We start from the raw sequence: 22,488 nt of genomic DNA on the forward strand, positions 1-22,488 counted from the left end.
TATGGGAGTTGATGCTTCCTGCTTCTCCCTTCTCTCTCTCTCTCCTCTCTAAAATGAATAGTTTAAAAAAAAAAAAAGATATGCCTGACCTGTGGTGGTGCAGTGGATAAAGTGTCAACCTGGAAACGCTGAGGTTGCCGGTTCAAAACCCTGGGCTTGCCTGGTCAAGGCACATATGGGAGTTGATGCTTTCTGCTCCTCCCCCCTTCTCTCTCTCTCTCCCCTCTATATAATGAATAAAAATAAATAAAAATCTAAAAAAAAAAAAAAGTTTAAAAAAAAATTAAGAAAAAAAAAAAGATGACTGAGGGGTATGGTGCCAAGGCCATGGTACCCTGCCAACTGATCTGTAGTAGTAGCCCCTGGCCTTGCTGCTTCAGAGAAAGCATTCACTAGTGACCAATTTTGTCCACGTCCCTGGACTATCGCTAAAGTTGTTGCCACTCCTTTAATACCACAAATGGACCCTCAAGTGAGAACCCATACTCAGTATTTGCTGTTCTCAACCTCTGGTATTAAACTCCAAACACATCCAGTTTCTATCCAGGGTCCTCTTCATAACCCAGGGCCCCTGTGAAGCCATAACCCTCCACCCCCGACCCTGTCATACTTCACACCCTTAGGCTCCCACATCCACTTTGGAAAGATCCAGGGGTCTCCCAAGTAAGGGGCTCAGGGACTCAGCAGGGGCTGTGGGCACTGTGATCAGCACCTCACCACAATCCAGGATCCATTTTGGTGGGGAGGGATTTGGCCTGTACCCAGAAAAGGAGCAGCCCGGGCATTCCACACCCCTCTATGGATACCGTCTCCCCAGAAAGCCAGAGCAGTCAGGCCCATGGGGCCTGCCACAGCCCTTTGGAGGAGGGGGCTCACCAGCCACAACCCCCTGGGATGTTGGCTCAGGAGGTTACTTGGCTCCTCTGAAGAAAGATTACACATATTTTTATAATCAGAAACTTTCAGTTTATTTTGAATAAACTACTCAACTTTGAGCAGATAACATTACCTCAACTTTTTCTTTGAAGAAAACAAAGATATATGGTAAATTCATGAAAACAGTGTCTTCTTTATCCTCTATTGTAGGGCAGAAAAATTCTGCCTGACCTTTCCATTTAGAACAGCCACTGGGGGAACAAAAGAAAGCTCTCCACAGGTCAAGAGCTGCAGGCTGTGAACCAGGCACAGACCCTCCCTCAGTGCCTATGGCCGAGACCACAGCTGGGCGTGTTATGTAGCAGCTGTGTGCAGTCCCAAGAATGCCCACAAACGGCCAGGCTGTAACCTACGGTGCAAAGCTACAGCTCAGGTCCTGTTCCATGGTGGCGACAGAAAGATGGAGCCAGCATGCCAGGCTCATCAGTGTGCCAACACGCTGTTCATACCCTGCCTCAGGTCCCACAGCGGGCACTCGCCCAGGTCAGTGAGCTCCCTACCGTCCCATCCTGGGTTCATCTGCTCCACTTCTATCTTGTTCTACCACTCGCCCCTCAGTCCCTCCCCTGGCGAGAGATGACAGGAAGAGACAAAACCTGAGTAGGGAGAAAGAGAGCCTGCACCCAGATGTGTACTCGTGACCCCATGAGTCACAGCTGTCTGCGATCTTCAAGAATAATTTAGTTTACAACCACAGTACCTGGGAAATTACTGAGGTGAAAACGTTTGAATATCAAAGAATTTCGAACACAATGTTCACACACCTCTCAGCAGCTCTCCCAGGTCGAGGCCCTACTGGGCAGAGACAGCTCCGCCAGCCTGAGTGGAGGCATCAAAGAGACACAGAAACCCCGAGAATCAGAGTTAACTTCTCAAAGGCCCACAGAACCAGGTTCAGGACAGATAAGACACTACACAAACCACTTGCTCCTTTGGGCTCAACTGTGCAAAAACTGGCCCTCTCTCCTGGCCAGCCCCTCCCACTACAGAAGTTGGGACCACAGACCAAGGACCCTCCTGGCCTTGGACCCCAGACTCTGGAGGTGGTGACCTCCAACACTTGAAATCAGGTGAGAGGAGGAGCACCCACGCCCCAAAGCAGATGCAGGACACACTCCAGGTACATGAAAACCACCTGTGCAAACAAGGTGCCTGAGCCAGGAAGACCAGTGCGCTCAGGAGGACCACGCTGCACTCTGAGCCTGGACTTCCCCAGGGAGAGTGCAGCACGACAGGGTCAGGTACGGTTGCAGGGAACCTGCGCAGTTACACACTTGAACACTGGCACAAAAGAAGGGACCAAGGCAAAAGAAATTTATTTTGGGGAACAATTCCCTTTGAAAGTTTATCTCTATCTTTAGGAGACAAAAGAAAACACTGTGCTAAACTTGTCCCCTGGTCTGGAAGGCCACAAACCCACCTATGCTCTGCTGTGGGCTCTGGCCTCAGTAGCCAGGTAAGCCTCACTTTCAAGAATAAAAATGAGCCTACAGACAGGCAGTGCCACCTGAGACAATCACACACCCTGTGGCAAGACCCTGTTCTGTACTGTCTCCTCACTGCCAAGCTAAGAAAGGGGCACCTGACCACAAAAGAGTCTACAAGGAACAGGCAGGAGGCATGATGTGATTCCCTGTGTGTCATGCCTGTTACAGAGGCTGTTCTCCGCCATCTGTCCCCCATGCTCTTCCCTTGGCACTCCAGCTGTGGCCAAGCACCAAGCAAACCCGGAAGCAGAGGCCACCCTCTTGCAGAACACATTCTGGCAGGGTGGGCAGGCAGCATATGTTATTCTATGTAAAACAGCTAGAGGGTAAAACACTCCAATGCCAGTTTATTTTTAAAAAGGGTTCTCTGTAATTCTATGGTTGGTTTTTTTGTTTTTGTCTTTTTCTTTTTTTGTATAATTGTACAACCTTTGAAAATTACATAAGTTGTAATGATCTAATACTATTAATAGTCATTCAAAAACACTTTCCCTCCCTCCCAACAACCATCCATGGGGAATTAAAAATCCTGAAGAGGCCAGTTCAACAGGGCCTCTACCATAGTAGAAACAAAAAGCAAAAAGATGAGAACAAAACAGAAGTTGACTAAGAGGTGTGTGGCCAGTGTCTCTCAGGAGTGGAGTCCTGGCTGGTGCCCGGGATGGAGAGGCAGAGCCTGCAGCATGCAGTATGGCAGCTGGGAGACCTTGCAGCCACATCTTCCTCACTCTGGCACATTCACATCCAGCCTAGGTGTCATGGAAATCCTTCAGCAGGGTCCTCCTCCGCTGCTCTGCTATGTGCATCTGGTTTTCTAAGTCCTGCAGCAGGGAAGCAAAACGTATGCTTACATGGCCCAGCCCTAGGAGCAGGGACGGCCAAGGCCACAGGCACCACGACAGGGGCTCCAAGGAATCCAAAGCACAGCTCTTCCCACCCTTCAGCAGCAGCTTCTGGCCCACACCACCAACCATACCATCTGCCAACATGCAGTCCTCCCTCGCCTGCAACAGCAGGTCCAAGGAGACGGCAGGCACTTACCCCTCTGTCATAGCTGTCGGCACGCTCTACCTTCCATGACAGGTTTTCAATCTCAGCCTCCAGTTGAGCCTGCTGGTATTCAAACTGTATGGGCAGAGCAGGAGGGTCAAAAGGAGAGGGGCTGTAGCCGGGGCAGGGCCTGCAGATGGAGGGGCAGACGCAGCACCTCAGGCTCACACGAGCTACAGCTGGCTCTGATGCTGTCCTCAGAGAGCAGTGGTAGTCCCTGTGCCTGGAGCCAGAGCCCAATCAAAAGGCAAATGGCAAGACCACTCTCACCCTCCACCACCCTTTGGGCAAGAATTTAAGCCGCTGAACAGAATGCCTCCAAAATGTAAGGAAACAGACGCTGTAAAAACCAAGTCAGAATGGACATTCAAAGACACTATACTCCCTGAATACTTCATTTTTCTCAGCCCTTTTGCAAATCAAATCTTATTTATTTGTATAGGAAAGGTAGGGGAAGAGGAAAAAGGGGGGAAGGAGGGAGGAATACTTATTTGTTGTTTCTTTTATTTATTTATTTATTTATTTATTGCAGAGACAGAGCGAGTCAGAGAGAGGGATAGATAGGGACAGACAGGAACGGAGAGAGATGAGAAGCATCAATCATTAGTTTTTCACTGCGACACCTTAGTTATTCATTGATTGCTTTCTCATATGTGCCTTGACCGCGGGCCTTCAGCAGACCGAGTAACCCCTTGCTCGAGCCAGCGACCTTGGGTCCAAGCTGGTGAGCTTTTGCTCAAACCAGATGAGCTCGCACTCAAGCTGGCGACCTCGGGGTCTCGAACCTGGGTCATCCGCATACCAGTCCGACGCTCTATCCACTGTGCCACTGTCTAGTCAGGCAAAGTTGCCGTTTTGATCCCCGGTCAGGGCACACACAGGAAGAGTTTATTGTTTCTGACCCCCACCCCTCTTTTTCTCTCTCTGTTCCCTTTCCTCCTCTCTCTCACTCAAATCTATAAATCTGGTGTGAAAAAAAAAGTCAAGTCATTTGACTTTGTAACTTATCATCAAACTTTATGCACAAAGATGTTCCTCAATGTCTTATTTAGACACGGAAACAATGTCCCAAAAGATGGTACACCCATCTAATGGAATACTTAAGTGGTATTAACCACCCTGGTAAATAATGACAGCTGCAACAATAAACTGCCGTAACAGTCAATTGACACACACACACACCTTGATTTTATAAATAATACCAATTTTAAAAGACCGGAAAATGCTAACACATGGTCATTTCTTTCTGGTGGGATTACAGATGCTTTTCAACATTCGGACAATAGATATGAATTGCTTTGTAATGGAGGAGAACAACACATATCTAAGATAAAGAATTAAAGACACAACCCACCTACTATCATTTAAGGACATGCAAGCTGAATACCCTCCCCCAAAGCACAGGCACCGACCTCCCGAGTGGCCACAGACATTTTTAGCCAGTGGCCCTATATGTACAGTTGCGCTCAGGAGCTATGGTATATCTGCCTAACTATTACACGGCATGCCAGCACCTAAGACTTATTTTGAAGCTGCCTTAGAGGAGAAATGAAATGTGGAGATTGAGTTTTCTTTTGATTTTGCCCTCCCGCTAACCAGGGCAACTCCAAAGCGAAGAGAGCAGAGCAGAGGCACTGTTCGCCTTACCAGCTTCTTCCGGGGCCCAGACTCCATGTAGTATGCATACGGGTACGTGTACTGCAGGGTGTACCGACACTGCAACAGGAGAGAAGACAAAGCCCCTGTGTCTGTGAGTCTAACCTACACGCATCGCAGATGGCTTTTACAGTTCTTACCCCATCATGCAAATTAGCCTGGCCCTACAGGAATGGGCCTGAAAGGAATGAGACCAAGCCAAATAAAGGATGAAGTGGGGGACAACATGGAAAAAAAAGAAACAAAAGTGGCCACAGAACACCTGCAGTTCCTTTTTAAAACTGTGATGTATTTACCAGCAGCCGCCTCAATGGCTCTTCCCTCTTGAGTCGGACATCAGAGTCCACACATCTATCTCAATAACTGTCCAAAGACAAGCTCTTATTTTCCTTTGAGTGATGCATGGATGGGACAAAAAAAGAAAAGGGCTCTAGTTTCCCCTGCAGTTCCTTCCCCGCAGGCAGAGGCAGTGGAGTACTCTTCTACTAGGTTCCCTGGACATCCAGCAGAGGACTGAGTCCTCAGGGGGCACAGCCCAGGCAACTGTCAACCCGTAAGCAGAAGTATGCAGGGCTTCACTGGGTGCTAAGCCCCCTCGCCCCCTGCACTGTCTCCCACCCTTAGAGGTCTGGGTCTGACACTGGACAGGAGAGCAGAGAAGTGAGGTGATACAGACCTTGGCTAGAAGTTTGGCAGCGTTCTGTAAGTACTGCCAATCGATCCAGGTCCCCAGATTATTCATGACCCTCTCCTGGATCTTCTCATGAATCCGCTGGTAAGTCTGTGCCTCCAGCTGCAAGCTCTTGTTGTGGTTTTCCCACTACAGGGTACAGAGGAAGGAGAAAGCTGTAGGAGTCCTGGGAAGGTACAGAGGTCCACAGAGTTCAGAACAGACACCCGCGGGAAGGGCATGGCCACTGCCTCATCCTGACCTATGGGGACTGAGTGTCCGAGTGTTCTTTAGCCTACACCACTAACCGTGTCCAGAGCAACTGTCTGCCTGTCAGATCACCCTGCCCCTCTGGGAAGGTAGGGCTCCAGCCCTGAGGACTAACAAAAACTCCCTACTCTGTGCTCAGAAACCAAATGTGCCATGCTCTGTGGGCTTCTGAAGGGTCTCCCTGGGAGAAACTGCCCTCTAAATCTGACTATTCAGGCAGCACTGCGTGGAAGACTGTCTGATGCTCCCTTGTCCTTCAAGTCAACATTCAGACAGCACCGCGTCCTTCCTTGTCAGCCATGGCTGCCCCTTGGGGCCCAAGAACCACATCTATGGAAGCACCACCCAAGGCCCCAGCAGGAGCTCCATTCCCTGACTTCCGTGTGCACGTGCTGGCTCTGGCGACCAGTCAATTCCATGCAGGTCAACTGAAGAAGTCGAACCACAAGGAGCAGCTGCAGGAGAAGACATCTACCCTCTCAAAGTAGAACAAGTACTTCTTGAGGGCCTCTCTGGCTTGGGCCTGCTGGCTCTGGTTGACAATGTCTGGATTCTCCTTATACCGACTGCACTCATAGTACTCGCTGCCATGGGTCTTCCAATCTCCTAGACACATCCAGCAGAAGTCTGCACAGAACAGAAAAAAAGAAGTCTTCACACCCACCGGACAAGCCCAAGATTCTTCAAAGGCAAAGCAGTGGGACACACAGATCCTGCAGAGGGGTGCACAGGTAAAAGGGAGGTTTCACCTGATTAGAAGTCCGCAAGGGTGCCTCCTACCAGGGGGAATGTGCACCTCACGTCTTAGCATATCCCATGTCCCTTTAGCCTGCCCTTGCCGATCTAAACAGCTACCGATATTCTCAGTTCCATGAGCATACATACTTTGTACCTTTTTAATCCAATGCAGGCAGATGACTTGACTGTATAAGACCACTAGTCTGGAAAAGTACAGCATAAGGCAGAGGGAATCTCAATAACATTGTAATAACGATGTATGGTGCTAGGTGATATTGGCAATATCAGGGGGAAACACTGTACCATCTACGACAGTCTAACCATTATGCTGTACACCTGAAACTAGCACAAAATAATAGTGAATGTAAACTGTAATTGAAAAATATGATTTCTAAAACCCACTACAGAAAAGGTCACTAGTCTGCTGTGTTAAGCTATTCTAAGGAGCAGAAACTTGTTCAACTGAGGCCCACTGAAAACATAACCTGCCCTCCTGTCTGCCTCCCACTCTTTCTCTGCCCCAGGAAGGTTTTGGTTTTGTACACAAAGTTGGGATTAAAGGCTTTTCCTTTTCGTCTCTTTTAAAAAGCATATTTCTATAAAATCTACAGCTAAACAACAGTTCATGCTCAGAACTCTGACTCTGCTTCCACACTGGGGAAGCAAAGAGGAAAAAGTAAAGATCCCTTCTGGATGCTATACATCCAGAAAATTCTAGTGGGCTGACGAAGAGGGGCGTGCACAGCTCTGCTAGAGATCCAGTACTGGCTCTGTATTTTGTCCCCACCAGCAACTCGACAGAGAACCTCTTCCCAGGATTCACTCTCGGAAGTGAGCCGACTTCCAAATGGTGCTCCTATACAATTTAGGAATGCTGAAGTGAAACCCAGAGACCCAGAGGTCATGTACTTCCCCTTTCTTGGTAGTCTTCACTGGACAGTGGCAACACTGCTCTCCTTAATCAGCTAGAGTGGCCTGCTAATGTTTCAAATACTACTATATCGCTTAGGGTAGCTCGTATGGGTGGTAAAACTCTCTAGTTAGCAATCAAGGGTGGCAGGGGATAAGGAGACTACGACTGGGGAGAAACAAACAAGGGACATCTTAGGTACTAGAAACATGGTGAATACTGGGGACGTTTCCTTTGTCATTTCTTTTTAGATTGTACATGTGCCCTTTCTAAGTGGATGAATCACGACACAGAAAGCACTGAGGAAACATGCCACAGCCCTGGGCCCATCATCACTTCAGAATCACTGTTCCCTTGTAAGACCTTGTCATGTCCACTGTGATTACAGTGAGCTCCTGGGAAAACACAGGACTAGCACCAGATGGGCTCCTATGGGGACTCTCAGGGCCTCCTGGTCAGCATCTAAGCAGCTGTGTGGGAGACCTATTTGCACATATTTTCTACTTGAAGTAAATTTATTTTCTTTACTGGCAGGAAGGAAAGCAAGACCTACGTAACCTTCTCCTGATAGATGAAGGCCTGAAAGGCCAAATCAACCTCCCCCTGGGAACTTTGTAAGACGTCAAAGAAAAACGGTCATTTTACCACGATCAGTACCATGTGCAGCCTGCTCTAAAAGGTATCTGTAAGGTAGTACAGATAAGCCCCAATGGACTTACCTACTTTGGCAAAAATAAAAAGAACATGTAAAAATCTTCTTGGATGACTGAGGATCATGAGGGTCTAAAAGTCATCCCAAACTTGACTTCTGATTACATGTGTCAGCAAGACAGCAGGGAAATTACAAGGGGGACCAAAAAACAGTACATAAATATTATGACTAGGAAACTGAGGCAGCCCTTATTCTGTCACATCCCTACAAAAGTACTCCCTAAACAAGCAATGGAGACCCATGCACAAGAAACAGATTGTGCCACTGGGCCTTAAGCACCAAGCCTGGGACTCACCGTGTTTACACTTGGAGCATTGCTGTCAGAGGGAAACAGAAGAAAACATGTTAAGGGCACGCTGACAAAGGCTCCGTGTCACATATGCAAAGGGTACAGGCTTCTGCTCACCATGTGATTGCAGCCTCCGTTCTTCTCAATGCAGATGTTGCACTTGGGACACTGAGGAGACAGAAGGGCGCCATTAGGCTCACGCACCATCGGGTCAGGTCTAAGACAAATTACACAAAGCTCCTGGCACCCGTGCCCAGTAACTCATCGTGTGAACACTTCTGGGGAGGAGCATCTCTCACTTAAATGTGGCGGGTCGCTGAGGCTGGAACAGCAATCCAAGGAAATGAGGTCAGCATGTTTGGCTCTGAAGCATTCCAAGCACCAGCGGAGCCCCACTAAGCCTTCACCATCTGTCCCTGCCAGGGGCCACTCAAACTAAGCACCAGCTGAGTCAGCAGAAACCCTGCGTGCTTGGGAGGAATGCCAAAGCAGCACAAGAGCTAAACTAAGTCTCAGCCAGCTTGTCTGGACTTCGGCTTCTAGCAGAGGGCAGGAAAACCACCTCTGCAGTTTGCTTCCTCTCTCATCTGACAGACAACAGGAACCATAGGAAGCACTGTAGAAATCAGTCAGATGCTGTGCCATGAATTAGACTTTAATGATGTCATGGTCACAGCTGTGCTCATGAGTTCATCAACCTAGTGCATGGCACAGGGTGGAGTCACCCGGGGCTCAAGTTGCCGTGGGCCATCCCTTCTTACAAGCTGCAGAATGAGAATTGCACAGGCCTGGACTTGCATTAGTCTTGCAATTCATTAGGTGTGGCTATCAACCACTCCCTCCCAGGGATAGTAAAGCCTGGGAGGTAGTCAATAAAACCTAGTGCTTTTCTAATTTGTTTCTCAACTTTTTTAGGATTTTCAGCATTTTATTAAAATAATTGTGCCAATCAATGCACACTATGATAAACTGCTGCTACCTCTGCCAAGCTGGGCAAAAATCTGTCGCCGCCAGTAAGGGCCCCAGGGCCAGGTGTTCTGCTCTCAGACGGCAGATCTGCTGGTCAGACCCTGGGCAGCACTAAGGAGGGCAGATCCATGACAGGTAAGACACAGTCCTTACGTCTTTAGTGTGAGCACTAATGTAGTTGGCTGTTTCAGAGTCATCTGCACACTTCGTGAGCCATTTCCGGATTGTGGCGCAGTCTGTGGGGGCGTGATACATCTGACGACACTTGAAACTTAAAATCAGAAAAGAAAACACTCAAATAATCGTTAGGTCAGGTTTTTAATTTTCCTTTTGTCCAAGTCAAAAGATTCTGAATTAGAGCTTTTCAGAGGAAAAGTCACCTTTCAAGGCCTTTCAGACTTTTACTTACTTGGGATTATACTGAAATATTATAGACACTTCTTTTCAATCTAAGCCATTCATACTTTCTTCTGTTTTTGTTTTTTTTAATTAAAAAAAATTTTTTTTAAATAGACTTTTTTAAAGATTTGTTTTTTTAAGATTTTATTTATTCATTATAGAGAAGAGAGAGAGAGAGAGAGAGAAGGGGGAGGGGCAGGAAGCATCAACTCCCATATGTGCCTTGACCAGGCAAGCCCAGGGTTTTTTTTTGTGTTTTTTTTTTTAAATGAAATTTTCTTTTTATTTACTTATTTATTTTAATTTTTTATTTATTCATTTTAGAGAGGAGAGGGAGAGCCAGAGAGAGAGAGAGAGAGAGAGAGAGAGAGAGAGAGGAGAGACAGAGAGAGAGAAGGGGGGAGGAGCTGGAAGCATCAACTCCCATATGTGCCTTGACCAGGCAAGACCAGGGTTTCGAACCGGCGACCTCAGCATTTCCAGGTCAACGCTTTATCCACTGCGCCCACCACAGGTCAGGCCAAGCCCAGGGTTTCGAACCGGCGACCTCAGCGTTTCCAGGTTGACGCTTTATCCACTGTGCCACCACAGGTCAGGCATACTTTCAATAATCTCAAAAGAAAAGTTTCTGTTGTAGATATCTTGTGTGGTATCAACCCTCCCTTTTTTTTTTTTTTTTTTTTAAACAGAGACAGAGAGAGAGTCAGAGAGAGGAACAGATAGGGACAGACAGGAACGGAGAGAGATGAGAGGCATCAATCATCAGTTTTTCGTTGCGACACCTTAGTTGTTCATTGATTGCTTTCTCATATGTGCCGTGACCGGGGGCCTTCAGCAGACTGAGTGACCCCTTGCTCAAGCCACTGACCTTGGGTCCAAGCTGGTGAGCTTTTGCTCAAACCAGATGAGCTCGCACTCAAGCTGGCGACCTCAGGGTCTCGAACCTGGGTCCTCCGCATCCCAGTCTGATACTCTATCCATTGCACCACCACCCAGTCAGGCTCAACCCTTCCTGAAAAGATGTCAAGTGCAGAATTCTGCCTCTCACAGGCATGGTGAGATGCTCTGAAAAGGATACTTCAGCTCAGACCCAAGGCAGGACTGAGATTCACTTCTGGGGGTTTTGGCTTATCTCCCAGACAGACGGGCACACAGGGCACAAACGGCAGAACCTGTACAGTCTGTAGCAGCATGAAACATCTGACTATGCAAGAAAATTATAGTCAGAAAAAAATAAAATCATCAGCTTGGCTCCCATGATTTTAATTTCCCTTTTGTCGAAGCCAACACAACATAACTTTGTGGACAGTCCAGGCTCCGAGGTGGACAGCCTAACACCTGCCCCAGGGAAGTTCATCATGTGGGACATGGAGGATGGAGAGCAACTACATTAGTGTTTTTCCTTTTCTTTTTTTTATTTTTTTAATGAGAGAAAGACGGAGACAGACAGGAAGAAAGAGAGATGAGAAGCATCAACTCATAGTTGTAACACTTTACTTGCTCATTGACTGCTTTCTCATTTGTGCCTTGATCGAGAGCTCCAGCTGAGCCAGTGAGCCTTTGCTCAAGCCAGTGACCTCGAGGTTTTGAACCTGGGTCCTCAGCATTCCAGGTCAATGCTCTGTCCACTGCGCCACCACCTGGTCAGGCACATTAGTGGTTTTTAACATTTGGTGAGCCATGGGCTCCCTTAACAATGTCTTGAAAGGCAGGCACATGGCCTGGCCTATGGTGGTGCAATTGGGTAACTCATCGACCTTAAATGCTAAGGTCACCAGTTCAAAGCTCTGGGCTTGCTTGGTCAAGACACAAATGACAAGCAATCAATGAACAACTAAAGTGAAGCAACTATGAGTTGACACTTTTCGCTCCCTCTCCTATCTGTAAAATCAATAAATAAAATAGGCAGGGACATGTGCACATATGCCATATTTTCCATGTCATTTCTCTGACGTCCAACCATGAAGCTCCAGGGAGGCTCAATTAGGGGGACAGATCTGAACCTAATGGATAACACTTGCCAGTACCCTCACCTAACAAAGATAACAACAGTGCCAATCATACACAGTTGTGAGGATGAAGGTACACTGATCAGAATAGAGCCTTTCCTCTGGTAAACTTTCCGTACACTTTGCTATTCCCATCATATTTACTGAATGGAGTAAATCCAAAGTAAATGTAAACCACACTTAAAAATTATAGGGTGAAACTATAGATAAAGAAAAACTTAAATGTCAAAGATTATAAACAAATATGTAAATTAGCTGTGCAGGTAGATAGACACATACAATCTCCAGGCATGAGTCTGGGTAGCACGAACCATAGCACATTCTCCAAGAATCTGTGCCACTTTCTTATCTCTGGACTGAACATTATTGAACGTAACATGAAACAGGAAATGCTAGGTACATGCCTTGCACCCAGAGCAGAGCTGCTCTCCTGGTTCGAAGCCCCTGTCTCTCTCAGTCCCCCCCACAAGGAGGAGGAGCAGGGCTGCTCAGCACCACACTCACTCTTACCAGAAGACCTCGTTGCACCGATTGCACTGGACTCGGCGAGCTCTGGGCTCTTGTACCTGGATGACCATGGGGCAGTCTGCACCAGGACACAGCTGGAGCTGGTAATGACTCTGTAAACACACCAAGGGGAAACAATGAGGTCATCCCCTAGTAGCTGCCTCCAAATCAGAACTCCCTAAGTACTCAAAAACCTTCTGCTCTTCCAGCTAATGATTTACGTCAGGAGGCTGGAGGAATTCAAGATGAATGTTGTAAAGACCAGACATTAGGCAGACACTGAAGACCTGTGAACATTTAGTTAAACTAGACAGCAACTCACTAGAATGATCTAAGGTTAGATTACAAAATGGATACAGAATTGCATCTGTGAGATGAAAATGCAAAGGGACAAAGGATGGAAAGGAACACAGCCTAGTCAGCTGGGCCTAAGACTCTGAGAGGCTCACCACACTCTCAGGAATTTACCAAAGGCAGCAAACAGCACAAAGAACAAGGCTTTCTGTTTACCCTGCAGCACACGCATGAGAAGACCAAGACTATCAATCACTCCAATAAGCTTAAGCATAAAAATGATGAAAACTATGTTGCAAGAAACCAGCAAGCTTGAACAGGTAGCCCATAGACTCTAAAACTGACCACGCTGGAATCCTGAACAAGTTTTCAAATTGCATAAGAAGCAATACCTCTTCCCTGTGCTGAATCACACAGTGAACTGAAAGGAACAGCAATTCCTGAGATATGCTGACTTGTGTTTAAACCTTGGCATACAATAGCTTGCTTGGTTAAGCAATGTGTATAAGGTGGGGATGACTGATCATTCTACATGAGAAAACCAAGGCTCAAAGAGGCAAAATAATCCATCTATCAATGGATACATAGTGAGGAAGTAACAGATCTGGAATTCATACAACTGTCTGACTCTAGGGTTTGTGTTCTTCACAACCATTCTAGTAGTTTTCAAATTATTTTTTTACTTCAACCTATTTTTGAGAGAGAGAAAAAGAGGGAGAGGTGAGAAGCATCAACTCATAGCTGCATCACTTAAGTTGTTCATCGACTGCTTCTCATATATGCCAAGCCATTGACCCTGTGCTCAAGCCAGCAACCTTGGGGCTTCAAATCTAGGACCTCAACGTCCCAGGTCGATGCTCTATCCACTGCGCCACCACAGGTCAGGGATTTTCAATTTTTTTAAAAAAATCCATTGAACTCTTTCTTCAAACGCCAGCACCTAATGGCAGCCTTGTCTATAAAGCAACTACAGTGAGCATCTGATGGAAAGTAGGCCCAAGAAGACAGAGGTCACAAGCACAGGGGCTGGGCATACCTCCACATAGTCCCTGAAGAGGTAGCGCCTGTATTTGTCTCTCAGTTCTTCATTGGGCAATAATGGAAACACAAAGTCCTCTGGTGTTCGAAGTAGGCAGTCCTGAGCCATGCAAGAGACTCCTGTTGAACAAAGACAACCTGATGGACAAATGTATTACAGGGGTCACAACTTATAATAATATAATATTTGCCCACTGAGTTCAACCAACAAATTCAGATTCTACATAGGAAAGCCCTGAAACAGCTGAATTTATTAAAAGAGAAATCAATATATTTTCACAGTGATGCAACTAAAATATTATCCCAAATTACATATACATCACAAATAGCACCATTAAAACACAGTATCACCTGACCTGTGGTGGTACAGTGGGATAAAGCGTCGACCTGGAACGCTGAGCTTGCTGGTTTGAAACCTTGGGCTTGCCCGGGCAAGGCACATATGGGAGTTGATGCTTCCTGCTCCTCCCCTTTCTCTCTCTCTCTCTCTCCCCTCTCTAAAAATAAATAAATAAATAAAAAGAAAAATACCCCCCCCAAAAAACACAGTATCATTTTTTATAAATAGGATTTCCTTTTTTTAAAAACTTTTTTTTAACATTTCTTTTGTTTTTTCTTCTTTTTATTTATTCATTTTAGAGAGGAGAGAGAGAGAGAGAGAGAGAGAAAGGGGGGAGGAACAGGAAGCATCAACTCCCATATGTGCCTTGACCAGACAAGTGCAGGGTTTTAACCGGCGACCTCAGTGTTCCAGGTCAACGCTTTATCCACTGCGCCACCACATGTCAGGCAAACACAGTATCATTTTTAAAATCCTGTACAGTTCCTGATTAAAAACTTAGTTTTGTGACATTTAATATTATGAGCAAATGATTAACACCAACACATGAGATTTTGCAGCTATTACTGTGATGCTAATTTTGTTTTAATATCATCAAGTTATAAATTAACTCCTATAACCTATCATCGAATTTGATTTGTGCTGTTACCTAAATAGCGGCCAATTCTCTGGATGTTTCTGAGTTATGATGGCCACATGGGGGAATCAAAATAGGGTAGGCAGCTTAAAGGACAGTTCTTCTCCAAGTTCTCCCATCAGGTAACCTTGCACTCACACCAACATTTACATACACACACAAATAATAGCCTTAGTTTTCTCATTTTGCTCAGGACTGGGGAAAACTGAAGTGTTTGCAAAGTAATGGTTTTGACAATAAAAATGTTTATCAGGCTCAAAAGCAGACACGCAGTTGACCTGAGTACCTGTCATGGCAGAAACAGAGATAACACTCCCTGCCAGCCCTTTCGAAGTTCTATGGCAGACTCACCCACACCCACGCCGTCTCTGACAAGCACTGAGCAGTGCTGCTCCCAGCAGCTGCGGCAGAACTGGTGCTGACAGGCCAGAGAGAGCAGGTTTTCCTTCCGCACGAACTGCATACACACTGCGCAGTGGTGAGGGGGATGGGCTGTGGGGACCTGGGGAGAGGCAGAGCCGTATGAGTAACAGAGGACACTTCAGTTCCTGGGAGGCTACAGGGGTGCCTCGTGCAGGGGAGGCGATCCTGACCCTGCAGCAAGTGTCAGAACGCAGCTGCTATGTGTGGACTCCGGGTGTTAGAAGAGTTGGAACAGAAAGCACCTATCAGGAAGGCTTCCTGAAAAAAAAGTGGCACATAAGCTGGGCTTGTAGAATCACTAAGATTCAGTGAGGCAGAGAAGGCTAAAATGAGAGCTTATAGTAGTTTAATAATGTTAGGCTGAAAAGAGCTAAGATTTCAGAATTAGAGGCTATTTATTGGGTTTCTTTTGTAAACTGCCCTGTATCACACAGAAGAGTTGTCCTGCAACAAGTACTACAATCCAAGTCACAAAGCTCCTGAGGCTATGTAAAGAATGTAATGGCCTACACTGCAGTTTTCCTTATCCAAGATGGTAGGTTTTCCCATGTCAACATGCCCAAAATACAAAATATTATAGCTTTTGCCAAGTTACAATTCATCCTTAACACATGGAAGAGATGTCACATACAATTAATTTAGAGGGATAAGGAAGGCTCCTACTAAGCAAGAAACTGTTCTAGGGGAAATAACTGTCAACCCTGAGCTCCATAATCCACGCCACACGCCACACACTGGAAAAGATCATCTAAGGACCCACCACCAAAACCACAGTCCATGGAAGTGTATCACAAGTTTTCATTAGGCTCTTCTTACTTTACTGGAAATATCAAACAATCTGAGGAAAAGGACTGCATTCCTATGTTTACTCGGTCTGCATCAGGAAATTTTCTAAGAGGCTTCAGAAGTTACATGGTGATCTGAGCCCCAATTCTCCTTCTTAAGGTGTCTTTCAACATGGCCCTCATTCATTTGACAAATGTTCGTTAAACTTCTAGATACACAGGAAATTGCTAGATATTGTGGGATATGGTTTCTATCCTTAAAGCACTTAGTCTGGGAGGGGAACTGAGAAGATGACTGAATCACTAGAATATACAGTGTACAGGTCTAAAGATACAACCATAAAAGTATGGAGGGCAGTGATCATAGGACACAGCCTTTGTGAGAGACAGACTGGACTTGAGTCTTTAAAAGTGAGTTCCATTTCCACAAGCAAAGATGGGGACAGGTTCTGAACATTCGAGGTCAGGAAAGACAAAGGCAGAGTCAGAGGCATGCAGTGAGCTGGTAACATTAAGCACCAGCAGGAATGGAGTGCAGGCTGTGTGTAAGTGCAAAGATGAAGGTAAGGCTGAAGGCCCCAGAACTGGCAATGATGTACTCCTACTCCTCATCTGTGAGAAACTTTATAAACTATAATGGAAATGAAAGACTTAGGACTATACTTGAACAAATACTTTAGGCATACAGTTGCACTATAAACAAAGCAAGATGGTTCTCAATAACAGTGTAAAGCCACAGTGAGAGCCATAGACATTGGGAGAAGACTTATTACTCAAGTAGGAGACACTCACATGTTTTGATGGATTGGGCTGAACTCGAGCCTCAACAAGCAGCTGAGCAGAATTAGACTTGTACCTACAAAATAAAAGGCAGAAATTGTGTTGCAGTCACACTAAAGTATCTTTGTCTCAAATTAACTCACAGTACCAAGCTTCCCTTTGCCTTAGTGCAAAGACCTTTTCTCTTTCAATATTTTTAGCTGTCAATTGGTATGAGAATAATAATCCTGCTTCACAGGCACTGAACTATAGGAAAAATACTCATAAAGAGTCATTTCTGGGCCCTGGCCGGTTGGCTCAGCGGTAGAGCGTCGGCCTGGCGTGCGGGGGGACCCGGGTTCGATTCCCGGCCAGGGCACATAGGAGAAGCGCCCATTTGCTTCTCCACCCCCCCTCCTTCCTCTCTGTCTCTCTCTTCCCCTCCTGCAGCCAAGGCTCCATTGGAACAAAGATGGCCTGGGCGCTGGGGATGGCTCCTTGGTCTCTGCCCCAGGCGCTAGAGTGGCTCTGGTCGGGGCAGAGCATCGCCCCCTGGTGGGCAGAGCGTGGCCCCTGGTGGGCGTGCCGGGTGGATCCCGGTCGGGCGCATGCGGGAGAGTCTGTCTGACTGTCTCTCCCCATTTCCAGCTTCAGAAAAATACAAAAAAAAAAAAAAAAGAGTCATTTCTGCTTTAAATTCCTTTCTGAAAATACAGACAAATATCTCTATGGCTTCAGAATAGAAAAGGATATGTACTTTTAAATTTTTATTTATTGATTTTAGTAAGAGAGGAAGGGAGAGAGAGCTGCTGTTCCTATAGGTGCCCTGATTAGAGATCAAACCGGCAACCTCTGCGCTTCAGGACAATGCTCCAACAAACCAAGCTATCCAGCCAGGATCTCTTAAGACGTAGAAGATGCAAAGTAAAACTGAAAAATTATGTTATACTTAAGAATTTCAGTTCATCAGGAGACACAATAAAGCAAAAAGGCAAGCTATAAACTGGAAGATAATTTAATACCTATAAAGAAGTGATATTCAGAATAAACAAAACAAAAACTCCTAAAAGTCCATTTGAAAAGACAAAATAACAATAAAAATGGGAAAAAAGGAGAACAGGCACTTCATAGAAGAGGAAGCACAAATGGCCATTAAACATATGAAAAATACTCAACCTCCTTAATAATCCGGGACACTAAAATGAAAAATAATTAGATGCAGCAGGCTCTGCTGGTTGGAGCATCTTCCCAATACACCAAGGTCGCAGGTTTACTCCCCAGTCAGGGCAAAAACAAAACAAACCTATGAATGCGTAAGTAAGTGGAACAACAAACCAATGTTTCTCTTTCTCCCTCTATTTTTCTCTAACGTCACTAAATAAAAAATTTAAAACCAATAAAAACAATTAGATGCCATTTATATCACCAGATTGTAAAACTTTAAGTGTGGCAATTATCAGAAACACTCATACACCACTGGTGGGGATGTAACATGGTACAATCACTTTGGAACACATTTTTTTTTTTTTTAATTTTATTTATTCATTTTTTAGAGAGGAGAGAGAGAGGGAGAGAGAAACAGAGAGAGAGAAGGGGGGAGGAGCTGGAAGCATCAACTCCCATATGTGCCTTGACCAGGCAAGCCCAGGGTTTCGAACCGGCTACCTCAGCATTTCCAGGTCGACGCTTTATCCACTGCGCCACCACTGGTCAGGCTGGAAAACATTTTGACATTATCCAGTCAAGTTTTAGAAATACATACCCTATAGCCCAGCAACAAAAATTATGTGACTCTAGGAGTCATGTACAAGAGTTTTCAAAACTGCATTACTTATAAAAGGAAAAAAATAGAAAACCCTCACAAATGTTTGTTCACAAGAGGATAAGATGTCATAAAATTCAAACTTCATATTTAATTCAAATATTAAAAGATGAAACACATACAGTATAATTACAAGTCTGTAAAGTTCTAAAAACATACAAAACTGCCCTGGCCGGGCAGCTTAGTTGATTATCTTAATACACCAAGGTTGCAAGTTCGATCCCCAGACAGCGAGCATGCAGTAATCAATCAATAAATGTGTAAGTAAGTGGAACAACAAATTGATGGGTGTTTTTTATATTTCTCACCATTCCTCTCTCTCTAAAATCAACCAATAAAGCCCTGGCCGGTTGGCTCAGTGGTAGAGCGTCGGCCTGGCGTGTAGAGGTCCCGGGTTCGATTCCCCACCAGGGCACACAGGAGAGGCGCCCATCTGCTTCTCCACCCCTCCCCCTCTCCTTCCTCTCTGTCTCTCTCTTCCCCTCCCGCAGCTGAGGCTCCATTGAAGCAAAGATGGCCCGGGCGCTGGGGATGGCTCCTTGGCCTCTCCCCAAGCGCTAGAGTGGCTCTGGTCCCGGCAGAGCGACGCCCCGGAGGGGCAGAGCATCGCCCCCTGGTGGGTGTGCCAGGTGGATCTGGCCAGACGCATGCGGGAGTCTGTCTGTCTCTCCCCGTTTCTAGCTTCAGAAAAATAGAGAAAAAAAAAAATCAACCAATAAAAAATTTTTAAAAAGAAAATGAAAAACACACAAAACTATAAGACATGTAATTTAAGAAAAATGCCCTGGCTAGATGGCTGGGTCAGTTAAGCACAGAGGTTGCTGGTTCAATCTCCAGTCAGGGCACATACAGGAACAGCTTGATGTTCCAGTATCTCTTTCCCTTCCACTTTCTCTCTAAAATCAGTAAATTAAACACTTAAACCTGACCAGGCAGTGGCACAGTGTTTAGAGCATCAGAGGGACACAGAGGACGTAGGTTAGAAACCCCAAGGTTGCTGGCTTGAGCGTGGGCTCACCAGATTGAGTGCAGGTTCGCTGGCTTGAGCAAGGGATCACTGGCTCAGTTGGAGCTGCCCCGCCCCATCAAAGCATGTATGAGAAAGTAATCAATGAGTAACTAAGGTGCTGCAACCGTAAGTTTTCTCATCACTCTCCCCTCCTGTCTGTTGTACCTTTCTGCCCCCTTCTTTGTCTCTCTGTCCTGATCTCCCTTGCTTAAAAATTTTTTTTTAAAAAAGGAAAGGCCTGAACTGTGGTGGCGCAGTGGATAAAGTGTCGACCTGGAACTCTGAGGTCGCTGGTTCAAAACCCTGGGCTTGCCTGGTCAAGGCACATATGGGAGTTGATACTCCCTGCTCCTCCCTCCCCCTTCTCTCTCTCTCCTCTCTAAAAATTAATAAATTTTTTTTTAAAAATAAAAAAAAAGAAAAGAAAATTATCAACACCACACTGAAAATACTAGTTACCTTGGAGAGGAAGGAAGGGGTGTGGCCAACAGGAATTGCCACCAGAGGCCTCCAAATAAGGGTCAGAGGGTTTCTTATTTGAGTGGACACTCAAAGAGTATGTTGGTTTATTATTTTTTTTCTTTATTATTCTTTAATACTTACACATATCACATATGCATCAGCACAAACACACATTTTAAAACCACTATTTCATAACAAAAATTTAATTCCTTCTGGAATGAGGTATGGCATAAATACATTTAAAAATAAAAACAATTATCATGTGGCAATAAAACTGCTACACAAACCCCAGGAAATAGCATTACCAAGATACCAGGAATCTGAGCAGGGAAGAATTACATCTCAAATATGTGTGGTCCTTACCCCACCTAGTCAGAATGCCTCCTTAAAGTATTTTTTTTTAAATAATTTATTTTATTTTATTTATTCATTTTTAGAGAGGAGAGAGAGAGAGAGACAGAGAGGGAGAGAGAGGAGAGAGAGACAGAAAGAGAGAAGGGGGGAGGAGCTGGAAGCATCAACTCCCATATGTGCCTTGACCAGGCAAGCCCAGGGTTTCGAACCAGCAACCTCAGCATTTCCAGGTTGATGCTTTATCCACTGCGCCACCACAGGTCAGGCATCTTAAAGTATTTTTATTCCTACTTCTCGCACTAATATTCTTAATACCCTCAGCCATCCAAATCTTCTCTATTGCCAAATGAGGCTAGAGTTTGGACAGTGAGGTATACACCCCTGCTGGAACCTATGCAAGCCAGGAGTTTGGGTAGCAGTGACAGTGGTGCAGACAGTGAAAGTGAATCTGGAAGTCTGTCCGGATGTACCACCTCTCGTGTCAGTGAGAGTGTAGTGAAGTAGGAACACATCTGTTTCTTTATGGGTGGAATAAGCCCTCCAGCAGGTAGGGCCACCCCAGTGTTAAGCCTGGGCAAGGAAAGGCATCACCTTTCCCGGAATTTACAGTGGAATCACACCATACAAATAAAGACTCACTGAGTATGAAAGGGCAGGATGGTGGCCCCCACCAGGGGAAACTTTGATCTCCAAGGGCCATTTGGCAGTGTCTGAAGACATTTATTTCAATGACTTGGGAGAGCTACTGCTACAGACTTGAAATAGGTAGAGCTGAGGGATGGACTTTGCCAAACCTCCTACAATTCACAGTACAATCTCCCCACAAGAAAGTTTTCTAACCCAAAACGTCAATAGTGCTGAGGATGAGAAACCCTGAGCTAGACAGGAGAACATACATGCCTCTGAGGGTGGGGGTCTAGGAAATGTCTCCAGAGGACCATGGGGATGAGAAACCCCTCTTCCTCACAACTGCCACTATAGCTTGAGACTCAAAGTCTGTGCCTCAAAAGTTCTGGTTCTGGAAGTAGGTGGTAAACCAGACAACTTTTTCTCAAGGTAATATGCAGTACGCTATGACCCTTTCCTCACCTGATGTTCCCCAAAAAAGTAACTAGAGAGGTTGGCAAGTGTTATTTAGAAGGGCACTGATTACAAATTAACAAGGGCATTAGAAACTTGAACTTTGCTGTCTAACAGGGGTTTGAAAAAAGTTGGAACATCTATATGATAAAGTCCTATGTCAGCAATAAAGCAGGTGGAGAAAGAATATGCTGAAAAGTTATGAGAAAATGTTCACCATATATTGAGAAAACAGTATATATAATATGATCCAGTGTTATAAAAATATAATATGCACACTGTAAAGATATACTCCAATATGTAAACAATAATTACCACTGGGTAGGTGGGCAGAGAGAGGAGCTATATAGGTGATCCCATCTCTCTTCTCCCAAGTACCTTACCTGTCCAATATCTCTGCAACTTGCCAGTGGAAATTAACTAATATAAGTTTAGCAACTGAATGAGACACCTAGAAAAAAAGGAAAAAATCAAATTATAACTACTTTCTTTCAGAGAGTTCCACATTTTGAGAAATGCATACATTCATGTCTACAGCAGGTCCAGGCTTGATTTCAAATTCTTCCTCTTGGTGCTCTGCTTTGTCTTTTAAGTTCAGACCCATTTAATAATCTTAGTGATTTCCTAGATCTCTTTAATTTTTCTATCTTTGTTTTCATTAATGACCCTTCCAAGAATTAGTTTGAATTGACACTTAAGCAAAACCAACCTGTCCACAATAAATAACGGAGCATCCAATTTAAGAAAAACAGCCATGGGCTCCCTGATGTGTTCCTTCAGGCTGCTTGCTGTAGGAGGCCACATGTGAGAAGTGTACTTCTTGTTAGGCCCGTTACTTGCAGAAAATCTCTGGGCTTGGAACTCTTGTATAAATCCAGCAAAA

General features: G+C 45.4%; 1 protein-coding gene across 5 annotated transcripts in view; it reads right to left on the bottom strand.

Annotated features, from left to right (window-relative positions):
- Nucleotides 1-2,232: 2,232 nt before the first annotated feature.
- Nucleotides 2,233-22,488, bottom strand: part of ARIH2 (ariadne RBR E3 ubiquitin protein ligase 2) — a 70,937-nt gene continuing 50,681 nt past the window's right edge. For 3 of the 5 annotated variants that reach the window (XM_066351789.1, XM_066351790.1, XM_066351793.1), the window contains 13 exons: nt 21,989-22,056; nt 16,912-16,975; nt 15,263-15,413; nt 13,933-14,072; nt 12,606-12,715; nt 9,841-9,958; nt 8,836-8,886; nt 8,725-8,746; nt 6,545-6,696; nt 5,806-5,949; nt 5,121-5,189; nt 3,465-3,548; nt 2,233-3,244 (listed from right to left, as the gene is read on the bottom strand). In XM_066351789.1, coding sequence (XP_066207886.1) covers nt 3,173-3,244; nt 3,465-3,548; nt 5,121-5,189; nt 5,806-5,949; nt 6,545-6,696; nt 8,725-8,746; nt 8,836-8,886; nt 9,841-9,958; nt 12,606-12,715; nt 13,933-14,072; nt 15,263-15,413; nt 16,912-16,975; nt 21,989-22,056 — 1,245 coding nt within the window. In that variant the 3' untranslated portion in view covers nt 2,233-3,172. Of the gene's footprint in view, nt 3,245-3,464; nt 3,604-5,120; nt 5,190-5,805; nt 5,950-6,544; nt 6,697-8,724; nt 8,747-8,835; nt 8,887-9,840; nt 9,959-12,605; nt 12,716-13,932; nt 14,073-15,262; nt 15,414-16,911; nt 16,976-21,988; nt 22,057-22,488 lie in introns of those variants that run through there. The other 2 variants (XM_066351791.1, XM_066351792.1) reach the window with 2 other exon arrangements.

This window comes from Saccopteryx leptura, chromosome 10, assembly GCF_036850995.1.
Source record: "Saccopteryx leptura isolate mSacLep1 chromosome 10, mSacLep1_pri_phased_curated, whole genome shotgun sequence".
Lineage (NCBI taxonomy): Eukaryota > Metazoa > Chordata > Mammalia > Chiroptera > Emballonuridae > Saccopteryx > Saccopteryx leptura.